This window comes from Fringilla coelebs (genome assembly GCF_963513975.1).
Source record: "Fringilla coelebs genome assembly, chromosome: 18".
NCBI classification, from domain to species: Eukaryota; Metazoa; Chordata; class Aves; order Passeriformes; family Fringillidae; genus Fringilla; species Fringilla coelebs.
Window position 1 is genome coordinate 2,804,433 of NC_140044.1, and position 18,555 is coordinate 2,822,987.

The 18,555-nt window shown below is 46.9% G+C and overlaps 1 protein-coding gene across 4 annotated transcripts in view; it reads right to left on the reverse strand.

Annotated features, from left to right (window-relative positions):
- Positions 1 to 2,446: 2,446 nt before the first annotated feature.
- PMEPA1 (prostate transmembrane protein, androgen induced 1) overlaps positions 2,447 to 18,555 on the reverse strand; it is a 43,878-nt gene continuing 27,769 nt past the window's right edge. For 2 of the 4 annotated variants that reach the window (XM_084218053.1, XM_084218051.1), the window contains 3 exons: positions 13,779 to 13,933; positions 7,942 to 7,995; positions 2,447 to 7,841 (listed from right to left, as the gene is read on the reverse strand). In XM_084218053.1, coding sequence (XP_084074179.1) covers positions 7,272 to 7,841; positions 7,942 to 7,995; positions 13,779 to 13,933 — 779 coding nt within the window. In that variant the 3' untranslated portion in view covers positions 2,447 to 7,271. The remainder of the gene's footprint in view (positions 7,842 to 7,941; positions 7,996 to 13,778; positions 13,934 to 18,555) is intronic. The other 2 variants (XM_084218052.1, XM_084218054.1) reach the window with 2 other exon arrangements.

The following is an 18,555-nucleotide window of genomic DNA, read 5'->3' on the forward strand; positions in this document are numbered from 1 at the left end:
GGGAATTGCAGCAAGTGTTTGGAGTAAATTCCCGTCAACAGCAGGATCCCTGTGAGAGCACATTGCTTTCTTAACAAATCTCAGTGAAACCCATCAGTGCAGGGAGAATCTGTTTCCAGCCACTTTACTCAGGGTTTCTACCCCTGGTCAAGGCTTTCCCTCCCTCAGTGGTGAGACAGGGCTCTGCCTGCACAGGATGGAGGAAAAAACCTCCAATAAATCAACCCAGGGAAATGCAGCTTGAGCAGGCTAAAAAGCAAGAGGCTGATGCCAGGTTTCACACCTTCCCCACCCCAAAGCACCCCAAGCCATTCCTGCCTTCCTGGGAGGGAATCACTGGTGGGAATCCCTGAGCACCAGAACTAGAGCTGGACAAGCCCCAGAGGGGTTTTGCTTCATGCCCTGAAGGCACAAACCAGATTAAACAGAGGCATGAGCCTGAGCAATGAATCATCTGCCAGGAGAGCAGGAGCAGGATGGACAGCACTCCCGAGGATGGCAGAGAGGCAGAGCTGGATCAGGATAAACAGGGAAAATGTAGAGACAAAAGAGAAAAAAAAAAAGTGCTTCTGTGAGGTTTAAATTCTCTGCAGTTGGAATTTGCACCTTCCAGCCAGTGAACCATGGAGGCCCACAAGAGCTGCAAGAAGAGCTTCAACGCTGGAAGCACAGGGAAAATCTGAACCTGATTTCTTAACTCCCATTCCACTTGCAGCACAGAAACCTGTTTAAAAATCAAAGGCTTTGCCACCTGTGGTTTCCAAAAGTCACAGAATTGTTTCTTCCATTGAGCTGAGGAAAAAAAAAACAAACCCTGACCAAACCCCAAAAATTTAAAAATAATCTTTTGCCAGTCAGTGGTGCTGCAGTGTCCCCAGATCTCCTCAACAGACAGGGAAAGGTAGCTAAGTAACAGCTACCTCTGCCCATTCCCACGCACTGCACTGGTTGAACTTGATTTTTTTTTTTATGTCATTTAAAAAAATTCCCTTTTGGAAAATGTGGTTTCAGCTGAGTTCTCTTTTTCTGTGGGAAGATGTTGGTTTCAGCTGTGATTCCAAAAATGCAATTTTGGAACAGCGATTCAAACCAAACCCTGCCCTCTCCCTGCCTCACCATGCCCGGGGCAAACTGGATGTATTCCACTTGGATATTTGTGATCCTGGGGTTGGGGCAGGGGCATTGCCTGCTCTCAGAAATTTTGTGTTTTGGCATTTCTTTGGGCATGAGTTGGTAAAGAAGGTTTGGAGCTGCTCAAGCCAGCGCTGGGGTCACAGCATTGGCACAGCCTTAAAATCATCTGACTTCCTACCACAGGGAAAAGTGTTCCAGCCAAGGCCAGCTGCTTTCCAGCACTGTATCAGCCTGGGCTGCCTTTCCAGCAGCAGTGCACAGAGGACACCAGGAATCCCACAAACAAACCTCAACCAGGAGGGGAGTGGCTCAGTTCCAGAATGGGAGCTGGAGGGGTGGGTTTGGGCTTCTCCTCCCTGGGCTGCAGTTAATCTGCTTTTATTCCTTACCAGAGATATTCTCCCAACTCACCATCGGCCTGGGGCTGTGTTGCAAATAACTGGACAGGCAGAACATCCCAGCATCCTGCTGAAGCCGACAGGAGCTCCTCATGCCCAAATCAAAGCCGAGTGTCCACCACTTGCCCAAGCTGGAGGAGCTGCTAGTCAAAGCCAGGGGCCACTTTTAACTTTTTTAACACTTTTAGCAGTGCTGCCACCCGGAACAGAGATTTGTGACCAGACAGAGAGAAGGGCTGGGGAGAGCAAGGGCTTGGGCAGAGCTAGCAGCAAACCCCAGGGATTAATGACTCAACATCCCTCAGCCCCAGGGGGAAACCCAAGGTCTGGGTGAACCTACAGGACATCCACCCTTCAGACACACAAAAGAAAACCCCCTGCAAACAGTCAAGTTTTCAATCGCTTTAATGATGTGATCACTGCAATTTGACCACAGTTTCAGAAAGGAAAAAAAAAAAAGTCACACAAATTCTCTGTGCTTAGGATTTGAGTCAATCTGTGCAGCTCTTGTTGATTGACGTCATTCAAGTTAAGACCTTCTGACCATCAGTGACGTTCTCGGCTGAAAGGCAGGACCAGGAGTGTTGGACAGAGTGGTGCAAACCAGGAATGCTTCTTCTGGGCTTGGAGCTGTGCCACCTGACCTGCTCCAAAGGAAAGAGCTGTTCATGCACCTGATCTGCTCCAGAGGAAAGAGCTGTACGTGCACACACACACATGGGGCATGCAAATGCACCAGGAACCAGCTACAGCTCCACGGGGACAGCACGGGTGGCAACACAGAGCTGGGGCCGTGCTTCGGAACGAGGAAGGGGGGAACCCACACAAATATCCAAAACTGAGCAGATTCATTTTCCAACATTCCAGAAAAAAAATAGGAAAACTGAAATTACATTGTGTTGACAAACCCTGATTTTTTCTTTTTTTTTTTCTTTTTTTTCGGGTAACAAAGCAAAAGGTGAAGGCAAATTTTCCAAAGTATTGTAAAATTTATTGTATAAGTATTGCAGCTTTTAGAATGACATATAATTGCCACTATTGGTTACTGGTACACAAGAAGCGTTTACAACAGATTTTTGTAAATTGGCATCAGAGTACATATTCATACTAAAACAGCAAAATATAGATAAGTACTGCATTGCATGTGCTGTCAATAGTTTACATAAGTTTAAATTGAACAGAACTCAGGATACAGGACTGCCTATAACAAACTCCAAAGCCAACACAATGCAACTGGAAGTTTAAGAAAATATTAATACAATGAAATGTGTCTATAAGGCAGGCAAATTAGGACTTTAATGTTGTCCTTCATGAGCTTCTATAGTACAGCAAAAATTTGAAGCGCAGTTTCTGGAAAACTTCTTTTTGTTTTGTTTTTATTTGTAGCTATGTGTTGTACACAGAAAATCTCTGAGCAGTTCAGAGACAGAAGAGATTAAAATTCATTCTGTTCTGGCCTAGCACTGTTAATGCTACACATCTGATTCAGTCTTTTCCCAATCCTTAGGAAAAACATTGGGCTTTGATTTCTTTATTTTTTTAATATAGCAGTTAGTGCAATTTTATAATTCAATACACATACAAAAGGGTGATTCTCCAGAAAGCAATTGGATTTCCTTAGACCCCACTTAAGACAGAATGAATTTTGTAACACTTATGGAAACAACACACTGGATTAGTAAAGCTGAGTCTTCAAACCGGTGTAACCAAGGGTTGTGAAGGGAACACATGTTTGACCAGTGTCAGCCCCAAATGAAACCCATCCTTCCACCCCACCAGAATCAATAAAGCCACGTTCTCATTCCAGGCCAGTGAGGTTTGGGGGCACTTTAGGGATGCTGTTTGCCGTACTGTAAGCCAAGAAACTCTGTAAGATCAACAACCCCTTTTAAAGCTAACGCGACTTAAAACTCCGAGCAAAAAGGCAGGCTAGGACATGAGGTTGCTAAGCATCAGCAATGCTTTGATTCTTCTGTATTTCTTTAAAAATAAATCACTTTTAAGGGGCCTGAATCTCTGTGCTGGCAGCTGCAGGACACTCTAGCACTGCTCTCCACTGAGCTGCACCAAGGCCAGAGGAACATCAGCAAGGGTGTGCAAAGCAAATTCCCTGCCTTGGTGGCAATTCGGGACATGGGAATGGGGAAGAAATGGACCCCGAGGCAAAAAGTAACATTAAATAGTAGTAATAATAATAATAACAACAATACAACAACAACAACAACAATAATAATAATAAAAAAGAACAGACCATTATTTCTAAACGCCCATTCAGAACTTGGAGTTGATCTGGGCCCCAGATCTGGTATCTGCACTTGAAATACACAGTTCTCGGGACTGCAAAGAGAGGGATGGACAGAAGAAAGACAAAAGATAACAGCTGAGCTCTGCTGAGGAGCTGCACCCACTGCCTGGGACCTGGGGCTCTCCCCACTGGAGCTGCAGCAGACCAGGGAAAGGTGGCAGCTTGGGGTTTGTGCATGGATGGGCTGAAAGGCATCATTTACAACAGAAATTTGGTGTTGATGAGCCACCCCATTTCACACTCATTAAGCTCCCCAAACTAGAGAAAGAGGTAAATGAAACTGGACCCAGGAACTCAACAAACTGATCACTCAAGCGCAGAGCTTGGGGTGACACTAGACAAATAAAAGCTCACACGGGGAGAGGACTGGGAAGGGAGGGAAAAAAATAGGAGGAAAAGAGAATTGGTTGAAATTTTGAGGACTTTCAAGCATGAGAGCTGGGTTCAATTGCACTGCATCTTCAGACCCTCTCCCACTCCCCCTCTGTGCCTATCCAGCCCCTGCCCACTTCCCTGACTTTTCCATGGGGTTTGGTGGCCAGGTGACACCCTGTGACAACACAATCTCATTTCTTAACAACCTCTGGTCCCCACACCACCTCTTTACTCACTGCTCAGTTTTAAACATGTGATGCATATTCCACCCAAAATCTGCTGAGGTAACCGTATTTTTTTAATAGCAAACAAAACTAGTTCAGATCACTGAACAACACCCCCCTCCCTCCCCAAAAAACAAAACAAAAAAACAAACACACCCAACCCCAACAACACTATTCACGCATTTTGGCTCAAGAGGGCAGTAGATATTATATTTCGCTTTCTCTTTTGGTTGGTATCTCATGTACAATATCCACCACAGATTCCTACCTCCCCGGGTAGGATAATGTGCATAAAACGTGTTCAAGTTCCCTAAGAACAGTCGGAGCAGAGCAGCGGCCAAGGGAGCAGCAGGTGTGGCCAGGCACAGGGAGCTGCTCCGGGAAAAAGGGACTGGAAAAGTGAATGCAAGGTCCAAAGGAGCAAGAGACCAGACGCTGGTTACTTGTACTGCTAACGATGATTTGTGTCCCCCTCTCTAATAAGGGAGGGTTACTGTTTGTTTAATAAGGCACTAAATAGACATGTTACATAAAGGAAAGATACATTTTAAAAACTCGTACAAATTCACCATTTTGTACCTTTCATGACACACTAGATTTATTCCTTTGCATTTATTCCTTTCTCTTTTGTGGCTTTTTTTTCTTTTTTTTTCTTTTTTTTTTGTCATCAAAATTTAGGTTACGTGACTGTAAAACTATGAAGATTTCAAGAGCTGTGGAAAAGCAGTTTGAAGTATTGAGAAGGTACAGGACTATTTCTAGGCAGAAATAAAAAAAAAGGCAAAAAAAGCAAAAAAATAATGATCAAACTTCAAGTTCAGCTATTCATCATCTTCTTTAAAATATATATAAATATTGTTCAAATGGTCAGAACTTCAAAACCGTTCTCATGGTTATGTTTTTTTTCTTTTTCAAGTAATAAAAAAGTTGCTTAAAAACAAGAGTTATTGCCTTTATATCTTTCATTTATGTCACTCTACTAGATAGCATCCTGCAGGAAATCAAATCACACCCCCTTGTAAAACCCTCGCTCTCTGTGGCTCCCTACCGACCCTTCCTCATGCTCGGAGAGACGGGACCCACAACAGGATTCTTCCCTTTTGCCTTCTCCCCCTCGCTCTCTCAGGGTTCCCACTCACTCACTCAGTCACCTACGAATTCACCAAGAGGGTGAGGCCCCTACCAGACACCGAGGTGACAGAAAATGTAAACAAGAGCAGAGCAGGACAAAGCGCTTCCGAAACCAAGAGAAATGAACCACGCGCAACGCCCGCGGTGGGAGGGCAGCGGGACCTGGGGGGGAGACATCCCAGAAGAGGAAAGGGGGGGTTGCTTCTAAAGCCTTAAGCATTATTTTTGTAGCCTTTAATTAATACAACACAGGAGCAGATTCATTTCCATCTGCTGTACCTGGTGCCTCTTTAGCTGGATAACAAACGTCAAAAATAGCGACAACCAGGGACGGCGGCGCCGCGGGACGCGGCTGCGCCCGTTTATCCCAAACTGAGGTTTGGGAGGTTGAAACAAAATGAAAATGATGTTCACCACCACCACACTTTCCACCTCGTCCTTTCAAGGAGACATTTAAACCCAGCTGAAGGGCAGCCACTGGGTGCGTTACCAGTTCCTCACATCGACTTCCACAACCACCGCTTTGGCTCCAACAGGGCCCTTCAGTTGAACATGGAAAGAAATAAACCAAAAAACACTTTTGTTCCTTCAGACACAGAAGTTTATTCTCAACCCCCACCACCCTCCCCTCCAAAAAGTTAGAGGTTGTCCAAAAAAAAAAAAAAAAAAAAAAAGGAAAAAAAAAAAGAAAAAAAAAAAAGAAAAAATCAAGTAATTTTTGCCTGCTTCAGTCATTCCTGACTGCGGGAAGCAGGGAGTTTTCATTTTACCTTGTTACTCCAATAATCCTACCGGATGACAGACAGACAAACACCAACTCCTCTTGCTTTGTAGGGAATGTAAAAAAGCCGTGGCTGTCGGCAGCCACACGCAGGGACTCTGGAAATTAAGGATTTGCATAAGCTGCAGTCTCGCTCACCGCTCCTCCCAGGGCTGGCATCTCCACTCCAGCGATCCTCCTCCCCTTCCAGCTACTTTGTTCTTCACTTCCACATAGATCCCTTAACAGGTTCATGGTAGACATGATAGAGGCTTTGACCAACACAAGCACTGACATATTTATATTAAAAAATAGTGCAAAATTTCAACATTTATATAAATAACTCTAAACCCCTGCTTTTGATTTTTTTTTTGTTTTTTGTTTTTTTACAATGTAATACATGCTTTTTGAGTTGGCACTCAAAAAATTGCCATTTTTCTTCTAGTTCAGAAAACAACTTTTTTTTTTTGAATAGGCCTCTTCTAATACAAAAATACTCCTGCTCCTTACACATACACTTTCTCTTATTTTTAATATATATTTATATATTTATATTGCAGATCTTTAAACAAAATGGTTTTTGTGCAAATATTTTGTTTTTAAAGATAAGTGAAATAATCAAACAAAAGAAAAAAAAGCATTCACACACAGCCCAACTAGAAACAAACAAAAAAAAAAGACTACAGTTGAATTTTTTTTTCCTTTTTAAACGTCTAGACACAGCTCAATAAAGAAATGTTTTTGCAAGCTTGGTAGGCTTGTGCATTCAGACCAGACATAACAAGTAAATATTTATACACGGAGAGATGGGGAAGGGCTTCTTTTTTTTTTTCTTTACTCATCTTCCTCAACTCTCTCTCTCTCCTTTTCCTTTTAATGAGAAGTGCAGAGTGTTTCTTTCTTGCCTTTTTTTTTTTCATTTTTCCTTTTTTTTCTATTTTTTTTTAAAAGGGGTGCCCTTTTTGTTTCTCTTTCTCTTTGTTCCACGCCGTCGTCGTCGTCGTCGTCGTCGTTGTGCTCTCAAGGCCATTGATCTGTGAGGGATGGAGTCTGCTGCCCTCCAAGATGGGGGGCATCCCGTTGTTGTTCTGCTGGTGCTGGTAGAAGGTGGAGCCGGGGTAGTGGCCGATCACCTCGCTGTAGGTCGGCGGCGGCCCCTCCATCCTGCCGCTGCTGCCGTAGCAGGTGGCGCTGATGCCAGAGTTACTGCTGGGGGGGCACGGCCCCCCGAACACGGAGTTATCTATCAAGTCACTGTCGAAGATGGTTCTGTTTGGGGGGGCCCGCACGGACTCCCTGTTGAGCTCCATCTGCTGCTCGGGGTCGCGCAGCTGCAGCGTGCAGGGTCCCTGGTAGGGCGGGGGCTCCTCGCCGTCCGACAGCGAGATGGTGGGCGGCAGGTCGATCTCGTGCTGCAGGTACGGGTACGTGGGCTGGAACCGGTTGAAGCGGTCCCTCTGCAGGAAGGAGGGCACTGCCAGGCGCTCGCTGGGCCGCGGGGTGTAGATCTGCTGCTGGAAGGGAGAGCAGAGGAAAGAAGAGGGGGTGAGAGGCGGGAGGTGCTGGGGCACAGCGGGACAGCGGGACGGGCGGCGGCGCCCGCGGCATCCTCACCTCGGTGATGCCGGTCCCCGACACGGTGCTTTCCGAAGGCCACAGGCTTCCCTCCTGCGTGGGAAAGGAGAAGAGAGGCCAGGGTGAGTGATGCCAGGGGTTTTAGCTCCTGCTGCAAACAGCTTGTGCCAGGTGTCACCTAGAGAAGACACTGCCTCCAAGGTGTTCCTGCCCCGCCAACACCAACTCCAACCAGCACCTCCAACCACAATCGTGTGCCGGGCATCGTGTGGGTACCTGCTCCAGCATCACCCCATGGCCACTGAAAACACCCCTTCCAACCAAAACTTCCCTCCTCTTGCACCTCCATCTCCATTTAATGGATCGTTTGCAGAATGAATGATGAGAACAGCACTACCAAACAACCCTCTCCCATTTGCAGACTTCCCCCCTCCCACCCCCACACCCCCAGCATGGCTCTTTCCCTGGTTCAAACATGCCAGAGGAGTATTTTTCAATTTGTGATCCATGAGCCGTGGGTGATTCACAAGACATCAAAAAATGCTCCATGAAATAATGACAAGATTTAAAAAAAAAAAAAAAAAAAAGAAAGAAAAAAACCAACAAAAACCAAAAAAACCCCTCACACCCACATTCTGATGCTCACAACCACAGACATCATGGGAAAATAAAGATAATAAGTGAATAACCAAATGTTAAGACTAATTTTGATTTGGCTAAAAAAAAAAAGAAGAAAAAAACTCTGTAGCAACAGGATGGTTTCAGAGTATTTTTTCCCCAAAGAGTAAATGGTCCTTGGCTTAAATAGACTGAGGGAATGAAGTGTAGAGGCTTTCTTACACTGCAAGCATCACCCTGATCCCGAGATCCAAACCTCAGTGCCAACAACCCCAGGCAGGGTGAAGCCACAATTTCCCCCAAACCCTGAGACTAGTTTACAATTCATGATCAAAACAAACAAACAAACAAAGGTTCCTCCCATCTGCTGGTGATACTCTGAGCACGCACAGTTCACCCCAGACTTTTTTGCCTTAGGAACTGCAATATTTAAATATTGCTAATATTCAGATATAGCAACATCCCTCTGGCAGGCAGAGCTGGAGGAAAACAGCCAGAAGGCTTGTAATTATAATTTGGAACTTCCCAGTTCCTTGCAGGTGAATCTCCAGTTCTGGCACTAGTAAGCCAGGCACAGGCAGAAGTATTTAGCACCAGTGGAAAAAAAAATGCCAAGGGAAAAAGAAACCCCTTTAAGTGTTGCACTGAGAGGCTGGGCTGAGGAAACCACTCACCTTCCTCCTATGAGAACTCCTATTTCTCTACCTGCCCCAAACACAGCACCAGCACCACATTAAAACCTCCAGAGAAATCACCCATTATACCCCCACCCTCCTGTTTTCTCATTTTTCCCCAATGCTGGAATGTATTTTCTCCTTTGGCACAGGATGTGATATCAGGTACAGAGAAAATCCATCAGGTTCTGTGTTTTGAAGCTGAGCTCTGCACACAAACCTCAAGGCAGGGCTGGTGCCAGTGCAAGGAAAACAGCGATTTTGGGAATGAGACAGCCCAGAGCCTTCCCCCTTCTCCACGGGGCTTTCAGGAGCTCCTCCTTGGAGCAGAGGTGAAGTGCCACCATGCCAGCAGCTCCCTGGCCGCAGCTGAGGAATGTGCTGGCTGAGCTGCAGCCCCATGGCCCTTCCCGAGCAAGACAGCCCTGTTTCATTCCAGACCTCGGGATTCCAACATGCAATTGTTTACACAGGCATCGACTGTTTAGTCTGGTCCATTTTACATGGATTTCTTGCCTGCAGGGAGAGTCTGCAGTCGAACTCCCCCAGCAGCCAAAAGATCCAAGAGGAACTGCATGTGCCACAGGACAAATCCTCACCTCCAGCTCTGGGCTCAGGCATCGACACCAAAGGGCTCAGGGAGGATTTCCAGTGCCACCACAGGCACTGCCAGCCTGTCACCTCATCCCAAAGGACACCAAAGCAGTGGGCAGGAGCGGGAAGTCTCCCAAAATTGTGTTTACTTTGCCATGCCCCCGTGGCAGACTTCCTGAGCAGCGAGTACCCCGCTGCCTTCTGCTAGATGTTTTATATTTAACTTGGCAGTGGGCAGTGCCATGGCAATATCCCATCTGCTCCCCCCTTTCCCGGGAGTGATGTCAACCAGCTCCCACGAGGGTGGCTGGTGAGATTCCTGGTGCTTCCCAGCCCTGCCAGGCTCAGCTGGGACATCCTGCTGTGGCAGGTGATGGGCAGGGCTGCTCCACCCCAAACATGCCCTACCCCAAAGTGCCCACGCACCCAGAGCCTCACTGAGATCCTGCCCCTGTGCTTGGAATCAAAGCTCTGGCTCACACACCATTCATCTGTTTGTGCAGATGAGGTCCAGGAATGATGTCCTGGGCAACACGTGGATGCAAGAGTAGCAGAAACAGCATTAAAATGGGATGTGCAGAGAGAGGAGGAGCAGACAGGAGACCCATTTTCTGTAGGAGCTGGGTCTCTGCAGCCATTATTAACCACCTCTCCAGGACTCCTGCGCCCACAGCTGATCGACCACAGGCACCCAGTGCTCCCCAAAATCAATCCCTGCCTCACACACTACCATGAAGCCATCTAGGGAGCAGCTCAGCTCCCCTAAAAACTCCATAGCAAGATAAAAAGTGCTGCAAATCAGTAGTCAGAGGAGGATAAAGCCCCAGGGACAGGATACATCCCTGCTTTGAGCCTTTACTTTGGCCCTGGGATGGCTCCACAGCCCCACTGAGCCAAGAAAAACTGCATGAGCAACATCACTGCAGATCCTCAACCTCTCCTCACCCACCTCTGATTTTCAGAATATTTAAGACTTGAATCCATCTCAACAATGAACAGCCTAGAAAGCCACAGGTTTCTGAAATGAAAGGTGAGATTCTGCTGTCTGGTGAGCAACACAGCTGTAAAAGCCTCTGCAAGTATTGCAGGACTTGCTGCAGAACCTAAAATTACTTTTAAATGTCTTTTTAGACATCAATCTTCAACTTTTTTTAGAACTACTTGTTTTAGTGATGTCAGAGAATTTTCTCTGTAAGGCTGCATGGTGCAGATTAAGTATCTGAGCCTTCAGGAAGACTCATTTTCTATTTTGGGGGTACTGTTTCTTGGGGGAGAGGGATACCACTGTTACAACGGTGCAGAGAAAATGCCATTCTAAAAGGAAAAAAAAGTTATCAGTAGCATTTCTTAGATATTCTTAGTTCTGGAAAATAAAAGGTACTTGTCATGGGGAGACAAGTTTAAGTACAGCAAGAACGGTGATGGAGAAACGCATGAAGCAATACAAAAACTGCTTGCCAGTGAGAGCCGCATTAAAAAACCCTTTAGGGAAATTAATTTCTCCTTCAGCTGTAATTTTTGAGCTGCAGCAACAAAAAAGGACAACTCCAGCAGACCCAGCAGCATCCTGACCATGGGATGAACTGCTTTAATATTTCAGCAGATGAAAAGCGCGAATGCAGCTCCAGTGCCCGTCTGCGGTCACGACACCAAAATGAAGTTTGGGATTTAAAAAGTTCAGTGCAAGTTTAATGGATTGCATAAACCAGCATCCAGCCCAGCCTGGCCTCTGCCTGCCAGGCTCTAGCCCTCCTTCAGACTGTTTTCCACTGACATGAAAGGTGCTGCCTTTAAGGTGTTTATTATGCTTATAATAATATATACAGGATCCCCCTGTAACGAGCTTCCTGCTTGTCAGCCCACGAGGGGCTTCTCTGTCCCATCAGGAGGGTGCTGGGACCACAAGGAATCTCTACTGCCACTCCATCAGTGCTGCGTGCACAGCATGGACAGGGCAGGACATGGGGAACAACCATAAAGATGGGAAAAAAATTTTTAAAACCCCCGAAATTATACATTCCTATTTCTCTCCTTAGCTCCAAAAAACGTTTTAAAGACTCCACATCCTCACTGGGGTCAAGCAGAGGCACAGAGGTCAAACACTGCTGGAAAGCCATTTAATCACTGATGTGCCTGAAGGCTGAATAAGTAACAGAGCTGAGCCAAAAAATGGCTGGAAATTTTGGCTTGATAAAATTTAAAATAGAAAAAAAACCAATAAAGGGGAAAGAGGAATTGTTTTTTAAAGCGTCAATTTTTCATTCAACCTGAAATTTCTAGTCAATCTCCGTGTGATTTTCTCTTTTCTTTCTATGTTAGCCTTCTGATCTCTTTTTAAAGAAAATAAAAAGCAGTCCACTTAAGAAAACAGAAATTACTGTATTAAAATAAAGAGGGCTCGAGCTGAACTTTGAAAATGTAAAACGACACATTTGGCATTGTGCAGGTAAAACATTCTGGACATGATAATACAGTGAAAGAATCTGAAAATGGAAAAACAGTGTTTCTGCTATTTTTAATAACTCATGTGCTTGGATGCCCACACCCTGCTGCTGCTGGAAGTGGGTGCACGGGACCGAAAGAGGAACGTAAGATTTCCGGGTGGAGCTGGGATATGTGTGGGGAGCCGGGCTCTGAGCCCCAAAGCAAGGAGGTGCCTGAGCCATCTCCACCCTCACACCAGCTGCTTTAACGTGGGATCAGGCATCCCGTGGGATGAGGCATTCCCAGCACTCCCATCCCACTGCAGCAAGGACAGACCCCGAGCTGGGATCACAGCCCAGTGCTCACAGTGCACAGAACAAGGGGTTAATGGGGCTGGGGTTGGCACAGCTCTCCCTCCCACGGGGCATCCCCCTCGAAAAGCAGCCAAGAAGGGACCTCTGTCTGCTGTGTGTGCTGTGTGACAAAAACAGCAGCTAAGAGGGACAGCCCTGGGCAGCCTGTAAGGCTGAAGGCTGGCTTAGTGAAAGATCTTAGATATCCCTCTCAAAAAAAAAAAATTAGACGAAAGAAAATAGAAAAAATAGAAGAAAAAGCCCCCAAGCAATCTCTGTATTTGATCTTTTCCCTGCAGCAAGTACGGATTTGATTCAGGGGAGCACAGCCCGACACAGAGCAGTGCACAGAGAGCACCAGCAGCGTGTCCAGCCTGCCCTGGCAGCCTGCAGAGGAGGGGGCATGCAGCAGTGACCTTGAGGGAGCCCTATTTAAAGAGCTCTAAGACCCTTCAGGGTGAATGCTAAAAAAGAGAAATATCTCTACAAGACATCCCTGCACTGAAGACAAAGCCACAGAGGCAGCAGTGAACAGTACACGCTCCCCTCCAAGAAAATGTGATGCCTTTTCTCTATACATCCTTCTAAGTCTCTGTGAGCCACTACATTTGAGGGAACTGCATGAACCAACATCTGCCTTGAGGCTGGTGAGGCTTCCCCTCAAATCCCTGTCAGAGGTACAATTCACACGTTTCTCCTCAGGCTTTTATGAAGCTGGGAGTCTGGGTTACAGAGAGCCTCTTGCACATTCCCTTGGAGAGATCTCTGCTTGTCTGGCTGACAAGTGATTTCTGCCCCTTCCACCGCAGTAATGGCAGCAGCACTGGTGAAAACTGCAGCAAGTTACTCAGGATTTCCTGCCCTCTGCAGGGCAGGCAGAAGTTTTTATACAGACACTTGAGACTAACTGGAGCCAAAGGACTGGATAGTTTGGGACTGCTAAACCAAGGCATGTGAACCTCAACCAGCTGGGGATGGAGGTTTCAGGAGCAGGACATGCCAAGAGCAGCCTTGTGCAGTCACTTTACTAACGTAAAATCCAAATTGCAAAGCTCAGGGTAAAGGCAGAGGCTGTGGCTGTCCATACCCGCAGCATCCTAAAGAGCCAGAGGCACCCCTAAAATGCTCCCCTCACCCCCAATAACAGAGACAGATGATGCCAAGGCCAAACATCACCTGGCACGTGTGGCTGGAAGAGCAGGGTGTGACTTACTGAGGAGAGGTTCTCGTCCCGCCGCCTGCCCTGGCTGTGCCGGCTGATGAAGGATCGCGCAGAGAGTTTGTAGTGGTTCAGCAGACACGTGATCACCACCACCATCACCATCATCACCACCACGATTATGATTATCTGTACAAACTCCAGCTCCGCTGCAAGAGAGACAGACAGATTTTGAGCCATCAGGAAGAGCAGCAGGTAATGAGCACAAGAACAACAGAAGTGGCTGAGACAACACTGACAGCACTGCACCCTTCCTGTCTGACACGTGGGCTCTGTGTGCCCTGAGCCCACAAAAACCTCATTGATTCACTTTTTAGTGTCACAGAGGGATCTTTGCAGACAATCTATACTACAGAGTGCTTCCCAGCTACAGCACTGAGTGGACTTCCCAAAGACCTCCTGGGTGTCCCCAGCACTGGGCACAAAACCAGGAGCATCCCAGTGCCTCGCGTGCCTCTCTTGGGGCTGCAGAGCCACCACCCAACAAAATTCATCCTTATGAAACAGTTCAGCTAAAAGCAAGCTAAATTTCTGCAGTTCTCTTCCCATCCCAGTACTCCTTCCTGCGGGGAGGACAGGACTGAGCCCTCCTTGGCACATCCCCTCTGTCCCAGGGGTCAGACAGTGGTGGCCCAGGTGACAGCACAGCACAGCAGGCAGTGGCAGCCTCTGTTTCCAAGGCTGCCCACCCACCACAGGAAGCAGGCGGGGAGAGCTCCTGCTTTTGGGTGAGACGCCAGATGGGTGCCATGCGTCTGCCACGGGGCCACATCCCGCAGCTCCAGACAGCCCCCGGCTCAGGGCTCGGCCAGCTGACAGTGGCAGCTTGAGTGGCTTGAACTGGCAGAAAGGAAAACTGCCAAAACCCCTCCAAACAAACAAGAGCAAGCAAACAACAGACTATCCGGTTAACTCTGCAGACACTTGGCAGGAGGCAGCGAGAATTTGCTCCTAAAATTTCCTAAGGAAATAATTCCTCACACCTCTCTGAGGCTTAGGAAAATTGAGTACTGGAGGCAAACATTGTGCTGGGTCATTATTTCCATGAATTTGGTATCCAGGGAGTACATGCCATTCCCAAACTGCTCAGTCACTCCCCCCATTCTCCTTCTCGCCAGCAGTGCCCCAGGACTGGGCAGCAGCAACTCCAGTGCCCAGCATAAAGGAGGGGCCAGACAGCAAAATTCAATCATTCTGGGGATTTACAGCTTGTTTGCTTCTCAGCAGCAACAGCTATAAAATCCAGTTTGGGAAAGCCATGCCCTAAGCTATCATGGATGCTGCCATCTATATTTAATCTATACAGACACACACGTATATTATCTGCAGACACACAGCAAGGCCCAGCAGACCTCAAAGGGCACCACTCATACCAGCTGGGGTGGCTTCTGCTGAGTCAGGCAAATTTATTAGGTTTTTCGTTGTTGTTTTTTTTTTTTTAATGGAAAGTTTTCTCCTGACAGGTGGCATTTGAGTGCCAGTAAAAGCAAATAAATGTCAAGAAAACAGTCCAGGTGGTGAGCGCTGCCAGTTACCTTGGAGCTCTTTCTGCTAAACAGCAGCTATTTCTGCCACTGCCCAAAATGCTCCAGCAGCTCTGCCCACTGCCTGCAGAAAGCAGAATTATGCCTTGAAAGCAGGAGCCTTATCTGGCACTTCAAGCTGGATGGATGAGGGACTTGGAGCCCAGATCCTTCCAGCACCCCTAAAACACAGCTGCCTCTCCTCTGGAAGGTTGCATACGGGGTGGGAGGAGATGGATTAAAAGCTAAACATTGTTCAGGAGTTTTGCCTTAAAAATGCTTTTTAGCTAGAATACAAGAAAAGCTCTGGGTCTTTCACAGCAACCCCAAAAAGTTGCCCAGTGTCACTGTGAGAGGAACAGCATGGAAGCAAACCATATTCCCATAAATCTGATCCAGCACAGCTCATCTGTGGGACCCAAAAGCTGCCCCGGGTGCCCTGTGCTGGAGGAGCTGTCTGGAACAGGAGCTCGTTGCTTCTGAGCAGAACCCAGACTGACCACAGGCACAAAACACCAAAAGGGCTGGGAAAGGGGACGATGCAAAACCATTGGAAAAAAGGCACAATGACTCTTCCCATGTCCCCCTGCCATGCAGGGATGTCCCCACACATCCCAAAGACATGTCCTGGTGCCAGCTGTAACTGAGCACTGACAGCATCCCCCCAGGCACCCCAGCCAGGCACAGGGCACCCCACAGCTCCCCTGCTCACCCTGCAGAGACAGATCCCAGATCCCTGTGCCTGCCCTCCCCGTGGGCAGCAGAGCAGCCACCCAGCCTGCAGAGCCCATCTCTTGCACAAATCATTGTGGAAAAGAAAAAACTAAGCAAAAAAACCCCAAATGTTTTTAAGAAGATGAGTCATTTCGGCCTCAAAATGCAGCATGTGCTTTGGCCATGGTAAGAAAACACAACAAAAAGTATAAATTAAGCTGGTGATGGAAAACTTCCTTTTCTGTTAAAAGAGGTTATATTTCTAAAGAAAAACAAGGCCAAAGTAGTAATAAAGGAAAGTTCCTTTCCTAGGACAAGAAATGCCTTAAATGAACCAAACCTTTCTAAATTGGTCCTGGTGCTTCAGTGACACAGGTGAAGTTTTGGCCCAGGAAACTCCTTCCCAGGAAGGATCACACAAGATGTGTCACTTACAAATGACCTAAACCAGGCTTCCTGCACACACAGACACAGAACCAGCAGAGCCTGAAGAAGACAGGATGGGAATTCCATCAGCATCTGGGACAACACACCAGTGTCTCATCCATCCTCAGTGCTCTGGGACTGCTGTAATGGGGGATTACACTGAGAGGTGCCACAGGAAGGCACAGGATGATTACCAGAACAAGGGGATTCTGCTTTCCAGCAGGGATGCTCCTCCTGCCCCATCCCTACCCCGAGCCCAGGCTCTGAGGAGCAGCCCAGCCTTACCATGCCCAGGAGCAAACCCATCCTGCTTTAATCCCAAGAACACTCAGGTTGCCCAATCTGGCCTTTGGAAAAAATAAAATAAAAGTCAAACCGAACCACCCCCCCCCCCCCCCCCACACACACACACACTCAATTTGTGCTTTTCATGTTTCAAGAGACTCATATCCACTCGAGGCACCAAAGTTTCTGCCAGCTCTCCCTCTGTTTTAACTTGTCTTCATGGGCTTCTTTTCTGCAGAAGGGAAAACAAACCCAACACACTGGAAAGCTGGATATGCTCAGTAAGATTTTTATCCAAGCAGCTCAGTCAAACTAATGAAGAAAGATCATTAAAAACCCAAAGTTTGAGTTAATATGCTATTATACAAGTGCAATTCAGCTGCTATGCTAATAAAAAGCCTTTGGGGAATGAAAAACAAGCCAAACTGCAAAGCACATAATTTATAATTCTACTGGTATTCTTAAAAACACACACACAACAAAACAAGAAAAAAATACTCAACACATTTTGTATTTGGCTTCCTAATCATTGTCACTTTTCAATTAGAAGAGACCTCATTCCATTTCTCTCTGTAATTTTCCCCAAGGGAAGTGTTATAAATGCACTAGGCTTTACAAGATGGGCATATTCCGCCTCCAAATGCAAAGCAAGGTCACACTAATTTAATTTTGCATAATTTTTATTCCAGAATACGTTTCAAACTAACAGGTTCAGACATCACATTTAAGTGACACAACCTGCTTTTCCGTGTTTTCCGTCTAGACGCGGCAGCTCCGGGAGCCGGGCACCGTGCGTGCAACTGTTCTGCAACTCAGCATTTTCCCCCCAGACTCTCAGCACCCCAAAACGGGGCGTTCGTGACCGAGGAGAAGCACTTGTCACGTCCCATTCTTCACCTTCACCGCTCGCTTGCCACTTCAAACCACGCACGGCCTTGGACAAGGGCTTTGCAGGGGTTATGGAGATGTACGAATGAATGATGGGGACTCTGCTGCCTCCACAGCCTGCACACTCCACTCCTCTGTATTTACAAGAAGCTCCTGCCCTTGCTGCCCACCCTGCTGCCCAGTCACCCAGACCATGAAGCTCTGGAGTGTCTCAAATTTATGGATTTCTGTGTGGGTCCCGCACTGAGGTGCCGGCCACACTGCAGACCACGCTCACAGCTCCACAGGAGACGCTGCAGGAAGGTGCATCTGGGAGCTTCCTTGAGTCCTTATAAACAGAACACTGGCACCCACAAAATACTGGCACCCATAGGTTCAAATTAATTAACGTATTTACAAGGACAGAGAGTGATTTGAGTCAATGGTGATGCTGGGAGCACCCTCACAGCCTTAGGAGAGGTGAGGCTGGGTTACACTTTAAATGCGCTGCCTTGCCTTTTACAGCTACATTTCAGTTCATAAAATGCTTCCTATAAACTTTATTAATGCTCTTCCTTCCACAGAGAATATCTCTGCAGAAGACAAACTCTCCAAACCACCAAAAGTAAAAGGGAGAAAAAAAAAACCCAACCCAAAACCTGTATTTTGCTGCAATCATTCCAGAAACTCCAGCTATCATTTACAGGTGGACAGAACAGCTTAGAGGCAAGGCCCCAGCCAAGATGACCTGTGCTTTCAGCCAGGTGTAACACACATCTGCAGGTCAAACCAGTCATCCCTGAGCTTCAATTACAATTTCTGTATGTACTGGAATTGTGTATTGTGTGAAAAGTGACAAGAAAAAGTGAAATACCCAGGAGGTAACAGCTAAGATGAAGAAATGTAGCTGCACTAGCCATAACTCCTAAGGAAAAAAGTTAAAAAAAACCTCACAC